The following is an 18,899-nucleotide window of genomic DNA, read 5'->3' as shown; positions in this document are numbered from 1 at the left end:
CCTTTCAGAACACCGTAAGCACCTTTTCCAGGAGGTTTTGCCTCGGTGTGAACCCACAGCTGGTTTTGCACTGACCCGCGCAAGGCTCTGCAGGGGCTCCCAGCCAGATCCTAACGCTCCTGCCAGGACAGGCAGTGATTCCCTGTCCCCAGCACTGTCCCCAGCCTGGACCAGCACCGCTCTGGACGGATCTCTGTGCCAGAGCAGCAATGGAGAGCGCGCAGGGCCTGATTCCTGGGGGCTGGGGATGTTGGTGGAGTGGCCGGCCCCAAGACAAGCCCTTCAGGCAGCCCCTGGATGACCCCAGAGGGACACGGGACAGGGTGCCGCGGGCCCTGGCGGTGCCGCCCGCTCCCCCCACGCCCTCCTTACACCAGCATTTCCGAGCGAGGCCAGAGCCGGAGCCGCCCTAAGAGGCTGTGAGACTTTGGGAGCAGCTGTGGAGCAGCTGCCGGGGCCAGCGCGGGGGCTGGGGCCGCGGCAGGCGCCCCACAAGCGGCTCAGATGGCTTTGGGGGTGGATGTGGTGGGACTCTGCTCAGGGATGTGGTGGGAGCTCTGAGCCTACCGCCGCCAGGCTTTGTTCTCGGAGCAGCGAGGCTGCAGCCCCTCCCCAGGCTCCACCTCCGCAGCCCACCCGAGACCCTCCTGCCGCTGCCTGTGCACGAGCTCCTCACATGGTGCGCAGAGCTGGTGGGCAAGAGATGCCCTTGGCAAGGCAAAGAGGCACCTTGGGTGGTAGAGGCATCGTCAGCATGGCACAGAGGCAGCAAGGAACCAGCCAGAGCCAAGCCCCCCATGAGCACAGACCTTGCAGTGGCACAGGGGGATGCTTGGCTCTCCCCAGGGGCAGAGGCAGGTTGGCTGCAGCACCCTGGCCCTGCTGGGCACCCCGGGGCTGATCTGGCAGAACCTGTTCCCAGACCATGCTACCGCCCCAGGCTCCGTCCCGCACCACTGCCTGCCCCTGCCCCTTTCCCACCCTCCACTCACAGATTGCTGTCCAGCCAAGCTAGGGTTGGATCAGGGGCTGCCCACGTGGGGCCACAGCCACCTCACCTTCCCCTGTGCTTCCTCTGACCTTGGCTGCACAGCTGGGACTCACACGGCACACTCAGCCCTGCTCCTGCCAGCCCTGCCAGGCAGGCACCAGCTGTTTCTGTCCCTTGTTGCACCCGTGTCCTGCTGCTTCTCAGTGTGACCATCCCATTGCTCTCCTGTGCCCCAGCCTGAGTGCCTGGCCCAGCCCCAGCCTGTCTTTATCCCTCGACTTTCCTCACCCCATCTTTGATGTGCTTTTGCACTCCTGGAACTGGCAGTGAGAAGACATGGCACCACAGCCCAGATCTGGCTGATGCCAGGAGGCATTTGGCTCCCCACAGCCAGCTCCTGCCCCCGGCAGAACCTTCCAGTAGATGAGCAAGACAATTTTCCTTACAATTGCTCATCATGGCAAGAGCTGCAATTATTAATGACCGTTCCAGCTGTCAGAGTGGAGAGGGAGGAGAACAGCCACTTCCCCACAGCCGCTGCCCTCCAGCCCGTTCCAGCTGGAGGTGCTGCTGTGGCCTCGCCCCCGTCCTGCGGGACGGCAGCTGCAGCGCGTGAGCGAACGCTTGGCTGCTCCACGCTGGAGAACGCCCAGAGCTGGTGCACGTGGCCCATGCATGCCCCATGGCCCCTCAACACTTCTAAAAACTCAGGCATGAGGACACTGCCAGGTATACAGGGACTCCCACTAAGGTCTGACCCCCAATGTCTCCTTGCTGCATTTATTACTGCCTCCATTAGCGGTCCTGCCTGCTACCAGAGGGATGACCCAGTCAAAACAAGGGGTCAAGCCTGGGCTGACACGGGCAGAGGAGGAGAAATGTGAGGCAAAGAGCTTCCCTGGAAAGCTGGAAGGAGCTGAGTCAGGCCCCAGAGGGAGCGGGATGAGGGCAGAGCATGACCTTCCCAGCCGGCCGCACCTCACTCGGCAAAACCACGGGCCCGGAGACAGGCGGCACTTGCAGAGACGTGTTTATTAAAGGCACTAAAAGCACCGTGGCTACATCAGGGCAGCCCGACCGGAGGGTGTGGTTTGGGGGGAGGCATCGGTGGCCCCAGGATGGCAGTGGCAGAGAGCTCTTTGGTAGGAAGCTGTGCCCAAGCCTTGCAGGAGCAGCCACCTGGCTGGGCTGGCCATCAGCACACGCTGCCAGCCCACAGCTGGGGGTGATGCCAGCCCCAGGGGATGCCACCAGGGTGGGGGACATGAGGGACAGACACCCCCGGAATGCAACTGGGGCAGGAAACCACCACAGCAGTTTGAGGGGTGGCTGGAGGGTTGTCATGGGCAGGGCCCCAGCGGGCGAGCAGGGCCGGGTCTCCAGTCCCAAGCACACAGCAGGGAAGGCTGGGGAGAGTGAGACAGAGCTGGTCCTCACCCACTCAGGGAGGGATGTGTAAGGAGTATCCCTGCCCCAGTACTGATCTGCCAGGCAGCAAGGGAGCAGCCCAGCTGTGGCAGACCCTCTCCAATTCCAGCCTCAGCATAGTTGTGCCCACCATGCTGTGTGGCTCAGGGGCAGGAGATCCATGCAGCATCCCGTTCCCAGGGCTCCTAGGGCCAGTTGAGAAGCATATAAGAAGCCACCCAGCTATCAAAGGCACTGGACCCAGCACTGTATCTGGCTGGAGTTGAGCCAGGAGCTACCAGGAAAGGGGCAGGAGCAAGGGAAAGGGCCAAGGGCCCAGCCTGGCTCCCTGGGGCCAGCAGGGCAGGGGGAGAGGAGCATGCAGGGCCAGGGGCATGTGTGGGCACAGCTGGATTCCCACCCCTCACACATGGGAGAAAGCGTGGCTCTTGCACAGAGGCTTGTCCTTCTTGGAGTAGAACGTCTTCCCTTCCAGGTTGGTCTGGCAGATCTGGGGAGGAGAGTGCAGGTGGTCAGGTTGTGGGGCTGAGCCAGCCTCTGGATCCCCCACAGCCCAGCACTGGTGTCACACAGGGACCTCCATGTGGGTCTGGGTCACTGCCAGGGTCCAGAAGGCTCAGGGCAGAGTCCCAAGCTCCCAGAATGGAGGCAAGTGGGAAAAATCTTGTGGCAGCAGGTCCCCTGTACTGCTGGTGTAGCCCACCCAGAGCAGGACTGTCAGGGAGAGGCACAGGCCCTGCAGCAGTCAGGGAGGGAGGCACACTGCTCACCGCACAGACAAAGCAAGTGTCGTGCCAGCTGAAGCCCAGCGCCTCCAGGAACCGGTCCCCAGCATCGATCTTGAAGTCACAGCCACGGCACTTGGTGCCAAACATCTTCTCATAGTCTGTGAGAAAGGCAGAGCCCAGGTCAGCACTTCCATGCACTACAGCTGCTCATCCCAGAGGAGCAGGGCTGCAGCTCAGCCAGGATCCCACAGGCCTGGGGACAGCTCTGCCAGCCCCCATCCAGGTGAGAGAATGCCCCGGACACCCCAGAAAGGTGCAGGGTGGCTCAGCCACCACAGGGCTCCAGGGGGAGGAGGAGAACCTCAACTCCCAGGATGCAGCAGTAGCTTTGATGTACATCCTCCCTCATTGCCATGGCAACATAGGAGCATGGCACTACCCTGCAGCTAGGGAGAACCAGGATGGAGTGCTCAGGGCTGTGGGACTGGGGTCTCTGTCCTCCCCACAGCCCAGGAGGAGCCCCACAGAGCAGGGCAGCTCATGCCCTCAGCCCTGTGCGCAGCTGCTGAGTCCCACTGGTGCCCCAGGGCCACACGAGGTGACACATGGGGTCCCTGGGTCCTACCTCTCTCACAGTAGGGCTGTCCCTCCTCCATGTAGAAGGCTCGGTTGCGGATGGGAGTTTTGCAGGCATTGCAGGTGAAGCACTGCACGTGCCAGGTCATCTTCAGTGCGTGCATCACCTCCTGGAGGGGAGCCACTGTCAGCCAGGGGCAGGACCACCAAGGGCAGGAAGGGACAAGGAATCCCCTGAGATGGACCAGGTGGGAAGGGACAGAGCCAGGCACCCACAGCAGAGGGCAAGGACAGGAGATGGAGGGCAGGCTGAGGGACACTCACCCCAGTGATCTTCTTCTTGCACTTGGCGCAGGTGGGTGCGTAGCGCGTGTCGTAGCACTTGGGGCAGAAGATGGAGCCTTTCTCCTCAAAGAAGCCGCCCTCATCCAGCACCTTCCTGCACTGGCAGCAGATGAACTCCTCGGGGTGGTAATAATGTCCCAGCGCCACGAGGTACCGTCCCCTGTGGCAGGACAGAGCCACATCAGCCACACCGGGGCCCAGGACGGTGGCGTGGCAGCGGTGGCGGCCGGGGCTCACCTGATGACCTTGTTGCACTTGTAGCAGAGGGGGGTGCGGCCGGGCCCCTCGGGGGCTTGCTGGGCTGCCTGCACGATGGAGCTGCGGTTCTGCATGGGGGTGGGCGTGGCAGGCTGGCTGTGCTTGCTCACCACCGTGCTCGTCTTGTCCGGGGCGTAGCGCTCGGCAAACGAGGGGTCCACAGCCCAGGGTGGGCGGCTGGTGGGGCTGGGGGTGGCACTGGGGGTCCTGGGGGCTGCACACACACACACACACACACACACACAGGTCTTAAGGAGAGTGCTCCTGATCCCTTGGCAGCCTCTCCCCAAAAAGCCAAGAGATGTTTTGCTCACCCAGTCCTGGCTCAGTTTTCATCGCTGCTCCTGGGGACGGGTCCGGCACGGAGACCTGGCTACAGAACAAGCAGTTAATTCAGCCTGCCCTGCTCACTGGTGACTGCCCAGGGAGTGCAGGCAGGGCTCCCCACCCCAACAAGCAGGAGGGAGCTGGCCAAGCCCCCATGCCCAGCAGTAACTGGTTTAGTGATGAGGTACTGAGCCAAGGGCCTTCAGTCCTGCCAAGACACAGCAGCCCCAGGGTCTCTGGCACCCACTGTGTTGGTCTGGGGAGAGGCAGGAGGGAAGTTCTGGGCTTCTCCACACTGACCAGGGACCCCAGGGACCACACAGACTTTGGTTGTCTACTGATATGATCACCCCCAGTCTCACTGGGGTGCAGGGGGACCTGGACATGACCTGATGCAGGGAAGCCCAGGGTCCACCTCAGCAGTGCTGGGAACAGGCAGGGCAAGCCAGGGCTACAGAGGCACAGCCCAGTGAAAGAAGGGGGACAGGGACAGAGGGAGAGCCAGTGGCTCTGTGCTTCTCCAACACAAATTCAAAAAGGAGATGGCAACAAACCCAACTTTTATTTGTGTCAGAGCAAACTGGGCAGAGCTGGTACCCAAGAGCCATGGCAGGAGGTTTTACAGACAGGTAAAGGCAAAAAATGGGGTGCTGTCCATCCCCCTGCCTGGCTGCACAGAACAAGGAACAACTCTGACAAACTGGTGACATCCACGAGCTCGGCTGCCCCACAGCCCCACGCCAGGCTTGCAGGACACTGTGCCCCAGGTCCAGATGCTGCCCAAACATCACAACCCAGTGAGATTTGGCCAGTGCCATCAGCCACTCCCAACCCACCGTTTCTGGGGCACCACGGCGCAGCTCAGCATTCCCAGCTGAGGGGCAGCAATGCCCAAGGGGTTCTGCCCAGGATGTGCAGCCCCCCCAGCTCCTGCTGCCACACACTCCCCTTACCTGGGCTTCCTAACAAACACATCATCATGATCCTCCACTGAGCGCAGCAAGAGAGAAAGGAGGAAACAGTCAGTCCTCACAGACAGAGGTCCGGGCACAACAAGAGGGGAAAGGGGGAAAAAGAGGAAAACCAACCTCTCCTCCCACCAACCCCTGCCCCAAAACAAAGCCCTGCCCAGCCACAGGGCAGACCAAGACCCCAGACCAGTGTCACCAGCACGAGACCACGCACAGCCCCACCAACTCCCCTGACTCAGCCACCCCACAGGGACCACACGAGGCCAAAACCAACACTCCAGTGCCACTCCAGATTCTGCCGGACTCTGGCAGCCCAGGGAGAGCCCAGCACCCCCGGGCAGTGCCGGGCCCTGTGGGAACTCACTGCTGCTGTCTGTGCCCGTCAGCTGGGCCAGCCTGTGGAAGGTGCGGGACTGCGAGGTGCCGGTGCGGGGCTGCCAGTCCTCAGCGTCCTCCATCAGCCGCAGCTTCCCAGGGCTGCACCCGGGGGTGCTGGGGGGCTCCAGAGGCTGTGGGGGCTGTCTGTGAGTGACAGAGGGCAGGAGCTCAGCCAGCACAAAGCACAGACCCTGCTCTGGAACAGGGAAGCACTCCAAAAGGTGCTCTGGCACGTGGCAACATCTCTGCCAGACCCTGGCACTCACCGCTGCTCCACTGTGCCCCAGCTGGACCCATGGGTATCCCTGTGGCATCAGAAAAACGGTGGCACAGCAGTCAGTGGCTGATCCATGGCTCAGCCAGTGCTTTCCATATACACCCACAATCTCAGAGATATAAGAACCTCATGGGAATGCTGACAGCATTCACTCCTGACCAGCCTGACCAGCCATTACATGACCCCACATGATATCGTGCCCCAGGTACAGTGCCTGCCCTGTGACTCCAAAAATGCCCAGCAAAGTGTTGTGTCACCAGCCATCCCTACACACTGTGCTGCATATTAACCTCCCCAGCTTGGTGCCAGCAGCAGTGCCCAGTGAGTTTTGCCTGCACACCCATTTGGGGACAAACTGTCTAGCCAGGGGGTGTCCAGGCAGGAACCTCCCAAGGTGAAGGTCAAAGCAGTGGCTGAGCACTGGCAGTGCCTGTTGTGGGCTGAGCACAAGGTGGGCTCTGCAGCTCCACCACCACCTCAGCTCTGGGAGAGGACAAGGAGGGAGAGAAGAATCCACAACAGGGCAAAGAGTTTACCCAGAGTCATGAGAAGTAGTGACACTGAGGGGAAATGAGCCAGCAGCACTCGCCCAGCTCTGCCACACCAGGCTCACAATGTGCCCCAGGTGCAGGCACTCCCAGCACCTCCCAACATCCCATAGCCAGGTTTTCCCAGTGCCATAGCCTCCTCCCTTCCTTGTATGCCCAAAAGGCTAAGGTGCAGCTCAGCATCTCCAGCTCAGAGCCAGCAGTGCCCAGACACCTGGGACATGCAGCCTCAGCACATGCTCCCTTACCTGGGCTTTTTAACAATCTGATCCTCACCATCCTCCACTGCAGCAGGAGAGGAAGGGGGAGACGGAGTCAGTCTGCAGTGACTGATGCCCAGGAAAAGCAGGAAAGGAAAGGAAAGGAAAGGAAAGGAGGAAAACCAACCTTCCCACCCATCATCCCCATACCCCATCACACAGCCCTGCTTGGCCATGGGGCAGAGCACGGCCCCAGAGCACCACCACGAGCCCATACACAGCCCCAGGCAGCTCCCGCTGGCTCAGCGGCCCTCAAGGGGTGACTTGGGGCCAAAATCAACACTCCTGATGCCACATCACCCCACTGCCTCTCCCACTGCCAAAACAGTCCCACATTCCCAGGCAGTGCCAGGCCCTGTGGGGACTCACTCTCATCTGTGCCCGTCAGCTGGGCCAGCCTGCGGAAGGAGCGGGACTGGGAGGTGCCGGTGCGGGGCTGCCAGCCCTCCGCGTCCTCCATCAGCCGCAGCTTCCCAGGATCACACCCGGGGGTGCTGGGGGGCTCCAGAGGCTCCCTGGGAGTGACAGAGGGCAGGAGCTCAGCGAGCACAAAGCACAGACCCTGCCCAACACTGCAGCACAGGGCAGTGCTGCCAAAGGTGACCTGGCACATGGCAACACCTCTGACAGACTGTGGCACTCACCGCTGCTCCACTATGCCCCAGATGGACCCATGGGAATCCCTGTGACATTGGAAAAAACAGCAGCACAACAGTCACTGTTTGACCATGCCTACCATATGCACCCACAGCCCCGTGGAGGCATGAGCCACATAGAAATACTGACCAGCAGCCCTGCAGCTGCTCCACAGTTGCTGCCCAGCACCTCCCAACATCTCCAGCAAGGTGTTGTGATTGTCACCAGCCACCCCTACCCAGGTGGGTGCTTGGGGCAGGACCCTCCTGAGGTGACGGTCAGAGCAGTGACTGAATGCTGGCAGTGCCCATTGTGCAGTTCTGAAAACACCTCAAGTCTGGGAGAGGGGACAGAGAGGGAGGGGAGAACCCCCAGCAGTGCAAAGAGCACCCCCAGAGTGACTGCAAGCAGCAAGGGTGAAGTGGCTGTGGAGGCTGAGCCTGGCATGGGCACCTTGTGGCTCCTGCTGCAGCCCCTTACCTGGGCTTTTTAACGGGCTCATCCTCACCATCATCCACTGAGGACACCAGGAGAGAAAGGGGGAGATGGAGTCAGTCTGCAGCAACTGAGGCCCAGGCACAGGAGGAAGGAAAGGGAAAGGAAAGGAAGGAAAAATGCCCTTTCCTCCCACAGCCCCCCTGCCCCACCACACAGCCCTGCCTGGCCACAGGGCAGAGCACAGCTCCAGCCCAGTGACACCACCACGAGCCCACACAGCTCTGGGCAGCTCCTGCTGGTTCAGCTGCCACAGAGGGCCCAAATGGGGCAAAACCAATGCCCTGCTGTAACAACACACCAGAGCCTTTAGCAGCTGCCCCAGCAAAGCTGGGCACAGCTGGGCAGGCAGCCAGTGCCAGGCCCTGCAGAACTCACTGCTGTTTGCTCCCACCAGCCGGGCCAGTTTGCGGAAGGAACGGGACTGGGAGGTCCAGGTGTGGGGCTTTGAGTCCACAATGTCCTCTAACATCCGCAGCTTCACAGGGTCACACACAGTGTCACTGGGGGGCTCCAGAGCCTGAGGGGGCTGCCTGAGAGTGACAGAGGGCAGGAGCTCAGCACCAGGACTGGGCCCTGCTCTGGAATAGGGAAGCATCCCCAAAGATGCCCTGGCACATGCCAACACCTCTGCCAGAACCTGGCACTCACCGATGTTGCCCTGTGCCCCAGTTGGACCCATGGGCATCCCTGTGGTATCAGAAAGAATGGTGGCACAGAAGTCAGTGTTTGACCAGCCCATCCCTCCCCATACACATCCACAGCCCCAGAGACGCACAAGCCTTGTGGAAATGCTGAGTGTTCACTCCTGATCAGCCTTGCAGCCATTCCCTGGCCCCATATGACACTGTGCCCCAGTCTGATCCAGTTCCCTACCCTGCAACTCCCAACACTCCCAGCAAGGTGCTGTCAGTGCCAACAGCCACCCCTGCCCACTGTGTCCAGCACACTGTGCTGCATCTTGGCCTCCCCAGCTCGGTGCCAGCAGTGCCAAGCAGGTCCTGCCTGCACACCCAGCGTGAGGACACCTCATCTGGGCACAGCTTGCCTGGCTGATGGGTGTCTGGGCAGGACCCTCCTGAGGTGACAGAGCAGTGGCTGAGCACTGGCAGTGCCTGTTGTGGGGTGAGCCTGTGGCTCTGCCAACAGCTTGGCTCTAGGAAGAGGGAAAGGACAGGATAGAGGGGGGAGGATAAGGAGAGGAAAGAAGAAACAGCAACAGGGCAAAGAGCTTCCCCTGAGTGACTGCAAGCAGTGAGAGAGAACAAGCCTTGTGGCTGAGCCCAGGGTGGGCATCCTGTGGCTCCTGCTGTTGCCCTGGCACACGATCCCCTTACCTGGGCTTTTTAATAAATTCATCCTCACCATCCTCCACTGAGTGCAGCAGGAGAGAAAGGGGAAGATGGAGTCAGTCTGCAGCAACTAAGGTCCAGGAAAAGCAGGAAGGGAAAGGAGGAAAACCAACCTCTCCACTCGCCTGGCCCCACTGCACAGCCCTGTCTGGCCACAGGGCAGAGCACAACCCCAGACCAGCAGCACCACCATGAGCCCACACACAGCCCTGGGCAGATCCCACTGGCTCAGCGGCCCTCAGGGAGTTAACTGGGGCCAAAACCAACACTCCCGGGTGCTACATCACCCCACTGCTCCTCCCAGCTTCTGGTTACCCCAAAACAGTCCCACATCCCCAGGCAGTGCCAGGCCCTGTGGGAACTCACTGCCATCTGTGCCTGTCAGCTGGGCCAGTTTGCGGAAGGAGCGGGACTGGGAGGTGCCAGTGCGGGGCTGCCAGTCCTCAGCATCCTCCAACATCCTCAACTTCCCAGGATCACACCCGGGGGTGCTGGGGGGCTCCAGAGGCTGCCTGTGAGTGACAGAGGGCAGGAACTTCAGCCAGCACCAAGTACAGACTCTGCTTCAGCACAGGGCAGTGCCGCCAAAGGTGCCCTCACCAGACCCTGGCACTCACCACTGCTCCACTGTGCCCCAGCTGGACCCATGGGCATCCCTGTGATATTGAAAAGAAGGGTAGCACAACACTCAGTCTTTGACCACGGATAGCCCATCCCTCACAAATGCACTCCAGAAGCAGAAGTCAGAGACACTCAGCCAGCTCTGACCTGCCATCCTGCAGCCCCATGCCAGGCTCACAACACACTGTCCTGCAGCCCCATGCCAGGCTCACAGCACACTGTCCAGCTGCTGCCTAGCACCTCCCAATACCCCAGCAAGGTGTTCTCTGTGCACCAGCCTTCTCCAGGTCCCTCTTCCTCAAGAAGCAATGGCAGAGCTTGGCCTCCCCAGCTTGGTGCCAGCAGTGCCCAGCAGGTTCTACCCAGCACAGGACACCTTGTTCTGGCTGGTGTGTCCTGGCAGGACCCTCCCGAGGTGGAAGCCAGAGCAGTGGCTGAGCTCTGGCAGTGCCCACTGCGGGGTGAGCTCTGCAGCTCCACCAACAGCTCAACTCTTGGAGACAGAGAGAAAAAACAGCAACAGAGCAAACAGCTTCCCCTGAGTGACTGCAAGCAGCAAGAGAGAACCAGGTGTGTGGGCTGAGCCTGGGGTGAGCACCTTGTGGATCCTGCTGCTGCTCCAGCACACGCTCCCCTTACCTGGGCTTTTTAACAAGCTCGTCCTCACCATCCTCCACTGAGCATAGCAGGAGAGAAAGGGGGAGATGGAGTCAGTCTGCAGCAACTGAGGCCCAGAGAGAGCAGGAAGGGAAAGGAACAGGAAAGGGAAGAGGCCCTCTCCTCCCACTGCCCACCTATCCCAACACAGCCCTGCCTGGCCACGGGGCAGAGCACGGCCCCAGCCCAGCGGCACCACCACGAGCTCACACAGCCCCAGGCAGCTCTGCCTGGCTTAACTGCCACGGAGGGCCAAAACCAACACTCCATGAGGCACCAAAGCCTTTCTCCAGCTCCAGCTTCCCCAGCAAAGCTGGGCAGTGCCAGGCCCCATGGGAACTCACTGCCATCGGCGCCCACCAGGCGGGACAGTTTGCGGAAGGAGCGGGACTGGGAGGTCCAGCTGGGGGGCTTTGAGTCATCAATGTCCTCTAACATCCGCAGCTTCACAGGGTCACACACGGGGGTGCTGGGGGGCTCCAGCAGCTGTGGGGGCTGCCTGTGAGTGACAGAGTCATCTGTCAAATCTGACAGATCTCCTGGGGCTGCTCCCCACCTTACCCAGCACAGAATCACAGCACACCGGTACCAGAGACATCACACTTTGTCTTCCTCCCCACCTCCCAACTCCTCCCTCACAAAGGCTGGGCCTGTGAAGGACTGACTCTGGAATGACCACCACCATTCCTGGCAATTTGAAACTGGCCCCAAGGGCCAGAAGAGAAAGGACAGAGCAAGAATAAGCCAAGGTCAAAAAAACACCATCAGGGAGCTGCACCACAGCCGTCTATGGCAGAGCCACCTGGCCGTGGGCATGGTGCCCAGCACAGCCCATCAGCCCTTGCCCAGCACAGTCACGTCTTGAGGAACAGGGAATGGATCACACACAAGGACACTCCAGGGCCCCAGCAGCTGGCAGAGACAGGCAGCTGTCCCCTCTACACTGGGGACAGCTTGGTGCCAGCAGTGACCCACCCACATGGGCAGAGCAGTGCCTGCTGCCCATCCCCAGGCTGGCCCTGCCCTGAAGGACAGGGCACTGGCAGGGAAGAGGCATGCAGGGAGGATAGAGAGAGCAGGTAAAAGGCTTACTGACTTGTCAAGGCTCAGCACCTGTAGGGAGAGGGAAAGAGAAAGGGAGGAGAGAAAGAAAGAAAAAGGAAGGTGAAATTAGACCTACAGCACCCAAGAAGTTTCCAGAGCTCACCTATGGCCCACATTAGTCCCCTATCCCTGAGTCTAACACCCAGCTCACCCAGGGCTGAGAACACACTGGGGCACAGGGGCAGATGCCAGCAGACCAGACTGTGCTCCCTCAGCCCCTAGAACAGGCCTGGATGCCTGGGGCAGTCAATGCCACATCCTGCCCCATTGCCCAGCTCCTGGGCACTACGGCAGCTCTGGCAGGAGGAGCAGGGACCAGCAGCTGCTGCACACATGCAGCAGAGCCAGGGAACAGAGTGGCAGAGCTGGAGGCCATCACTCTGCCCAGCCCCTTCCTGCAGCCAGGGGAACGGCAGGACTTCCAGGCAGGCACCGGCCGGTGGTCACAGCCAGCCACCGTTTCCCTGCCACTGCAGATGCCAGCCAGTGTCCTGCTACAGCCACCGTGTAAAGCCTGGCAGGAGCCCCCACAGGCTGACATGTCCCTGAGCAAGGGCCCGGCACGAGTGTGGCCGCATGTCCCTGTGTGAGACAGCTCTGCTGTGCCACCTCAGCACCAGCCCCCGTTTGCTCCGGCACGGGCGCTGTCACCCGCTCCCCCCCAGGGTGCCTGGCATGCAAGGCGCAGCAGGGCGGGGCAGCAGGCTCCCCCCGATCCTCAGGGAGCAGGACGGACAGCAACGTACCCGTTGTGCTGGGGGGTGCAGGCGGGCGCCAGGGGCGCGTACGTCACGGGTTTCGTCACCAGCCCGGGCCGTGGGTTCGGAGGTGAGCCGGCCCCGAAGGGCCGGGCTGTTTTGTTGAGGGCGGTGCTGGGAGCGAAGTTATATTTCAGGGGTTCAGAGCAGGGGAGTGAGTCCTGAGCGAGACAAAACACACAGACACGGGCTCACACGTCAAGCAGCATGCAAGGAGCAGCCCTGGGCCAGGCAGCGCAGCGGGCAGCCAGGGAGGGAAGCCGGACAGCACGTGCACCTTGAAGACCAGGCTCTGCCAGGCTGGCACTCGCTCCACTGGGCACTTGGCCCAGAGACAGCAGGTCACAAACCCAGCCTGAGGGTCATTTGGAGATTAGTAGGTGGCCCGGACACTCGCTGCTGCCCATGGCAGGGCGGTGCATGCACACACGCCAACTGCAACTGTCCCACGGCAAAAGCTGAACACATGCAGGTGGCTTCTGCCCAGGAGCCACCAGTCACCAGCCCCAGCCCTGCCTCCCTGTGCCAGGGCACTCCCCAGCACTAGCAAACATGGTGCTGCACCTGCCCAGCCTCCTCCCCTGTGCTGACCCCTCTGCATCCCTGCCCACACCCAGCAGGGGGACAGACAATCTGGGCCCAGGCACCTACTGTGCAGATCCCGCTCCCTCTGATCCTCCACGGTGCCAGAGGTCAGAGCTGCTCCTCCAGCTGGGCTTTCTAGACCTTCAAACACACCCCAGCCCCCTAAAAGCCCCAAGAGCAAAGTCCATTTGTTTCACTACACTGAGATTCCCTTGCCCTGAGATGAGGCTGAGCTGCCACTGCGGCACCAGGAGCAACACGTACCTTCTGCGGCTTCCCCAGCTGGTTCTGGGCTCTGCAAGAGAGGAGACAGATGGGCAGGTACTGGAGTTGGTCCAGACACCACCAGCATGCTGGTACCCCAGGGATGCAGCACCCAGCTGAGGGGAAACATGGCCAGCTGGCACTGCCCTGTGGCTTGCAGTCAGGTTAAGCCTTATCCAGGCAAGCAGAGCCCTTGGACACAGCCTGGGACTTCCAGCCTCTAAGTAAGGAGCAGTGATGCTGGGAGATGGTGATACCAGGAGGTGGCACAGGGCAGAGGGCCCTGATTACACTCCAGTCATAGCAGAACCCCATGTTTGCGGGACTCATGATTCCTACCTGCTCAAGGTGAGGCAGAGCCTGTCCCCACAGGCACGGATCCTGTTCTGGGCCTCGATGTGTGTCATGGCACTGGTGCTCTCCCCGTCGATGTACAGCACCCAGTCGCCCACTCCCACGCCGGCCTGGGCTGCCTTCCCACCCAGAGTCAGCTGCAGGACAGACAGAGTTAGGGACAGCTGGAACAGCCAAGCAGTGACATGGGAGCAGAGGGACATCCTCATGAGGGCAGGGGCCTTCCAAGGCCCAGGATCATTAGCCTAGCACAGGACACTGCACTGACCTGACCCAGGGAAAAGTGGCAACCCCAGATTACTCCTCATTTCCCAGTGCATGGGCCCAGAGCAGCCTCTTCCCCTTGGCAGCAGCAGAAGGCAAAGCACTTCTCCAGGCACTGCCCAGCCCTTGCCCTCTGGCACGCCTGGGGACCCTGCCAGCAGCCCAAGGCCTCACTGCCGTGACACCAAACACAGAGGCAGCGCTGCCTCAGCCTCGAAGTCCAGCCACCCCCTGGAGTCATCCCTGTGGTCCCAGGGCAGGAAGAGAGCACAGTGAGTCAGGGCCTGCTGGGCAGCCCTCATCTCACTGCAAACCACAGGCATGTCCAGCCCTTGGCTGGGGCGGGGAAGGACAGGGGAGGCACCCCTGGGGCACTCCCCCAGCCGCCGGCGCTCCTGTCCCGTTCCCACCAGGCACAGACATTACCTCATTCCCAGAGGAGCAGGAGCCCTGCCGGGGCAGGGAGACACCCGCCCCCACCATGTCATCCCGCTGGGACAGCCGGGAGCACAGCCACAAACTTCCCTTCCCCTGGCCACGGTGCCAGGGATGCGCCTTGGCCCTGCTTGGCTCCATGGCAGGGCTGAACGTCAGCCCCGTGCTGGGAAGTGGAGGCTGCCCTGCGCCCTGCCCTCCCCTCCCACCAGGGATGCACAGACAGAGCAGGGCCCAGAGCACTGCACACAGCTCCCAGGCACTGACAGACAGACAGACAGACAGACGTGGGCAGGCTGCAGCCATTCCTGCTCCTCCAGCATGGAAGAACTCGAGGCGCTTGGACCCAGACCAAGTATTTCCTCAAGTCCTGTTCGACATGAACATAAAAGGAGCGAGCCAGATTCCCAGCACTGTCAGAGGGCTGAAAAATCCTTACCACAGAGTCCTGGCCCCTCCTTACAGAACCCAGCTCACCCTGGAGTCACACATCCCTCCTCTAGGCCAACACCAGCCCTCCATGCAAGGCCAAACACCACATATGGACTGGATGTGGCCCAGTTCCACCTGCATCCCACTGCTATTCCCAGCAGGACATGGGTACTCCCACCCCGTAACCCCACACCACCCTCCCGTTCCTCCAGCCTGGCACAGGAGGGTGCCCTCACAGCAGTGATGCCCCCAGCTCCTGGCCATGCTGCTGCAAGCCCCAGCTTGCTGCCCTGGAGGGCTGGGGAAGGCACAGGGCAGCTGCGTGGGTTTGGAGGCAGGAGCAGGAGTTGGGAGAGGTTTTCACACGACTGCCCAGGAAGGGGAGAGCACGTCAGGCTGCGTCATGAAGCCTCACCCAGCCTGGTCAGCACTTCCCGTCCCCCTCCATGCCAATGTGCAGGAAACCCCTTTTGACAGGTGCCAGCACAGCCAGGAGCCATGGCAGTGCCAGCCCTCCTACTTCCCACCCAGACCCGCTAACCAGGGCTTCCTTCCTCCCCACTCCACCCAGTCTTTTGTTCTCTGCACCTCCATCACCACATTCAGAGAGGTGCTCACCTACTGCCCTGTCCAGAGGCCTCCAGAACAGAGCCCCCTTGGTGCCTTCCCGCCAGTAGCACCCAAGTATCTCTCCTCTTTCCCAGCTGGCAGATGCCAGGATGTGCCACACAGCATCCAGCTATCCAGAATGCAGTCCTTATCCCAGCTCCAGCACAGGAACCATGGTTTACAGCCTGCCTAGCCAGGGTGTCAGCACCTAGCAGAGCCCTGTGCCACAGGAGGTACATGTCACAGGGCCATGGTGGCACCTCTTTTGTGTGATCACTGAGCTGAAACAGCCTCACTGCTCACCCAGGAGTGCCGCAGCGATGGACACAGCTGAAAGCCAAGCCAATGGACATACCAGTGTTGTCCTGTGCTGTGCACCCCTGCAGAGCAGGGCCCCACTACAGCCACAAAGCTGGGGCAGGATGCTTCCTTCCAGCCTGCTGCAGCAGGGCCAGCTCATGGGAGGCAGTGGCCAAGGACAGCAGCATGCTCTGGGCAGGAGCTCTGAGTCTGGGGATGCCTCTGGAGTGCAGAGCAGCACAGGCTCACACTTTCCCATCAGAGTACACCGCCCTGCCATGCAGCCCAGCCTCACTAGAGAGCCCCCAAAGCTGGCTGCATACCCTGGGAATGTCCCTGCTGCTCCTGCCCTGCCCAGGACGGCAGCACTGCCCAAGCCTCACCAAGAACTGCTTCACGAGGCCCCTGCCCCAGGCTCTGGGAGGCTCCTCCATCCAACCAGACCCTTTGTTAAGAACTGGCTCGCAGCCAAGAGAAACATTTTTTAGAGAATAAACTGGCTGAATCTGTCTCTGCGTGCTCAGCAGAGATCAGCAGGCCCCGGGGCAGCAGCACAGGCGACTCCAGCCTCACTCAGCGCCCTCAGGGCCCGTGCTCCGTGCTGGGATGCTGTGGAGATCTGTGCCCTCTGGGGCAGGTGCGCAGTGCCCGGCTCGTGCCAGGGGCAGGTCCCCATGCAGCACTCAATGCCACAAAGCAAAGCTGTCCTTTGAGAAGCAGCGTCCGTGCCAGCTGCCCCAGCGCCAGCGGCGCAGGCGATGCAGGCACATTCCAAGGCTTATAAGGCAATTGCGTGGCCAAAGCTGTGGCCAGCACCCGCCCAGGGACGGGGACCTGCACACAGCCAGGGTCAAACCCGGGAACATTGCAACGGGAGAGGCTCAAACCAGCGGCCACGGGCACAACCAGCTGTGGCACAACGGTTCTCACTGAAGAAATGGGAGAGTTTAGGGGAGGGAGTCACATCCCTGCGCAGGCAGCGGTGCAGCTTCCTCCTCTCCATGCCCATTTCAGGAGTGACCTCAGGCACAGAGCTGGGAGCTGTGCTGTGGAAAGGAGGGCAGAAGGGCACTGGCTCGGTCCTGGGATGCCAAGCCCAGTGCTGGGGTGCAGACCAGGAAGCCAGGCACACATCTCAGAGAGCAGATCCCCTCCCGCTGTGGTGGGAACACTCCGGAAGGGGCCTCCCCTGCCCCCTCTGCAGAGGCTGTGCAGAATTTCACGTTTCTGCCTGCAGCTCTCTGCCCGGAACACCCCCGTGCTGGGCTGCAGCTGATAAGGGACCAAGGAGGCTACGTGGAGCCAGGCAGGGCAGGATGCAGCATTCCCGGGGCCCCAGCTCATCTACATCCCCCGTACGGCTCTGCCTCAGCCACTGCGGCCTCCCTCCCACAGAGGCAGGAGGAAGGATGGGTGTCACCAGCCTTGGTTTCTCTTACCCTGGAGATGGAGAGCGGCATGCTGAAATCCTTCCCTCCCTGCAGCCTGAAGCCCCAGGGTGCTGGCCCATTCAGCATCACCTTGTAGGACTCCATGTCGCCCATCTCTGCAAGGGAAGAGGGTGTGATCCCAGTGTTAGGGAATGTGGAAACAATGCAGGGAGAGGAGGCGAGGAGAGGTGCCTGGCAGGGTAGGACAGGAGGCAGGTCACGTTTCCAGCTGTAACTCCACCCTGACCATCCTACACTGTGGTCAGAGACGCACCCCAAATCCATCAGCATCTCCTCCAGCAACGTCAGAGCTGAGGGGCCCAGGCTAACACTGACTAGCGCCAGGGAGCCAGGCACAGCCCTGCTGCCACCCACAGTGGAGTATCTGTGGGCTCTGCTCTCTTCCCCAACCTGGGATGTGCTCTCCTTTGCAGCACCCCAGGAACTTCTGCTGCTGAGAGCCAAGGCTGTTCAGAACACAGAGAAGCAACAGCAGGTAGAGAAGGATAGGAACCAGAAGCATTTTTGCCGGATGAATTAGCAGCAGTAGCACAGGAGCTGCGTGATGCCACCCGAGGCGCTGGCACAGCAGCCAGGCTGGCGCTCCGGCAGCCGGCCGAGCAGATGCTCCCTGGGAGCGAGCCCATCTCCGGGGCTTCGGCAGGAGGGAATCCCGGCGCTCCCCTGCCTGACAGCTGTCAGCCGGCCAAGGCTCCGGACAGACGGGCCAGCGCCAGCCTCTTGTCACCTTTTACCTGGAAGGAGCAGCCAGACCCCTGCGAACGGCCCCAGGACCTTCCCCCCGAGGGCGGACAGGGCCGGCTGCGGGGCTCCCCACGCCTCGCACGGGCCGGCCGCAGGGCCGGGGGCCAGCGTGCCCCCGCTCTCCCTGGGCCGGTGCGGTCTATATAAGGCGTGTAAGACGACACCAGCCCGCTCCCCGCTCGGGAGGGCCGGGGGAAGAGCTGCGTGTCAGGCATTCCCGGCGCCCGGGAGCCGCGCAAGCCCCAGCGAGGCGCCGGGACGGGACGGCCCGGAGCGGGCGGATACCCCCCACCCCTCCCCGGCGGGACGGGGCCCGAGTGCACCGGGGGTCCCCGGCGTGCACAGAGTGGGCAGCAGCTCAGCTTATTGCTGGGAAGCCCCACCCTGACCCGCGGGGGCCTCGGGACCCCTCCCCATCCCACACCACCGCCCCCCTCCAGGGGTCGGGGACGCTGGCTCTGCCCCGCACGGGCCCGACCCTGACCACCCACCTTCCCCTTACGCCAGGCCTCAGCCCTCCACCCCTCACGCCCCCGTGCCCCCCGGCAGAGGACGGAGCCCCCCGCCTCGGCCCGGACTCACCCGCGGCCAGCGGGGCCCGGCGGAGCGGGCGGGAGCGGAGCGGTGCGGGCCGACGCGGGACTCGAACCCGGGCACCGCCCCCGCCCGGCCCGGCCCGACCATATATAGGATCAGGAGGGGGCGGAGCCAGCGGGAGTTTCGGCCAATCACCGTGCGCTCCTCTGCCTGC

General features: G+C 62.0%; 1 protein-coding gene across 1 annotated transcript; it reads right to left on the bottom strand.

Moving 5' to 3' along the window:
* Positions 1-2,004: 2,004 nt before the first annotated feature.
* Positions 2,005-18,867, bottom strand: PDLIM7 (PDZ and LIM domain 7). The gene is given in 30 exon segments (XM_071443544.1): positions 2,005-2,909; positions 3,190-3,305; positions 3,773-3,893; positions 4,048-4,228; positions 4,306-4,540; positions 4,641-4,699; positions 5,607-5,643; positions 5,989-6,146; positions 6,269-6,307; positions 7,076-7,112; positions 7,457-7,602; positions 7,732-7,770; positions 7,962-8,060; positions 8,204-8,240; positions 8,597-8,751; positions 8,870-8,908; positions 9,556-9,592; positions 9,937-10,082; positions 10,176-10,226; positions 10,373-10,442; positions 10,445-10,573; positions 10,576-10,652; positions 10,654-10,737; positions 10,831-10,867; positions 11,193-11,347; positions 11,945-11,961; positions 13,560-13,590; positions 13,899-14,050; positions 17,393-17,499; positions 18,731-18,867. Coding segments are annotated over 29 exon segments (2,676 nt in total). The 5' UTR covers positions 17,498-17,499; positions 18,731-18,867; the 3' UTR covers positions 2,005-2,822.
* Positions 18,868-18,899: the final 32 nt, after the last annotated feature.

This window comes from Agelaius tricolor, unplaced genomic scaffold, assembly GCF_023055355.1.
Source record: "Agelaius tricolor isolate 1412-34295 unplaced genomic scaffold, bAgeTri1.0.p SCAF_18, whole genome shotgun sequence".
In the NCBI taxonomy this organism is placed as follows: domain Eukaryota; kingdom Metazoa; phylum Chordata; class Aves; order Passeriformes; family Icteridae; genus Agelaius; species Agelaius tricolor.
Note: the sequence above shows the minus strand (reverse complement) of the source record. Positions and strands in the feature narration are given on the sequence as shown.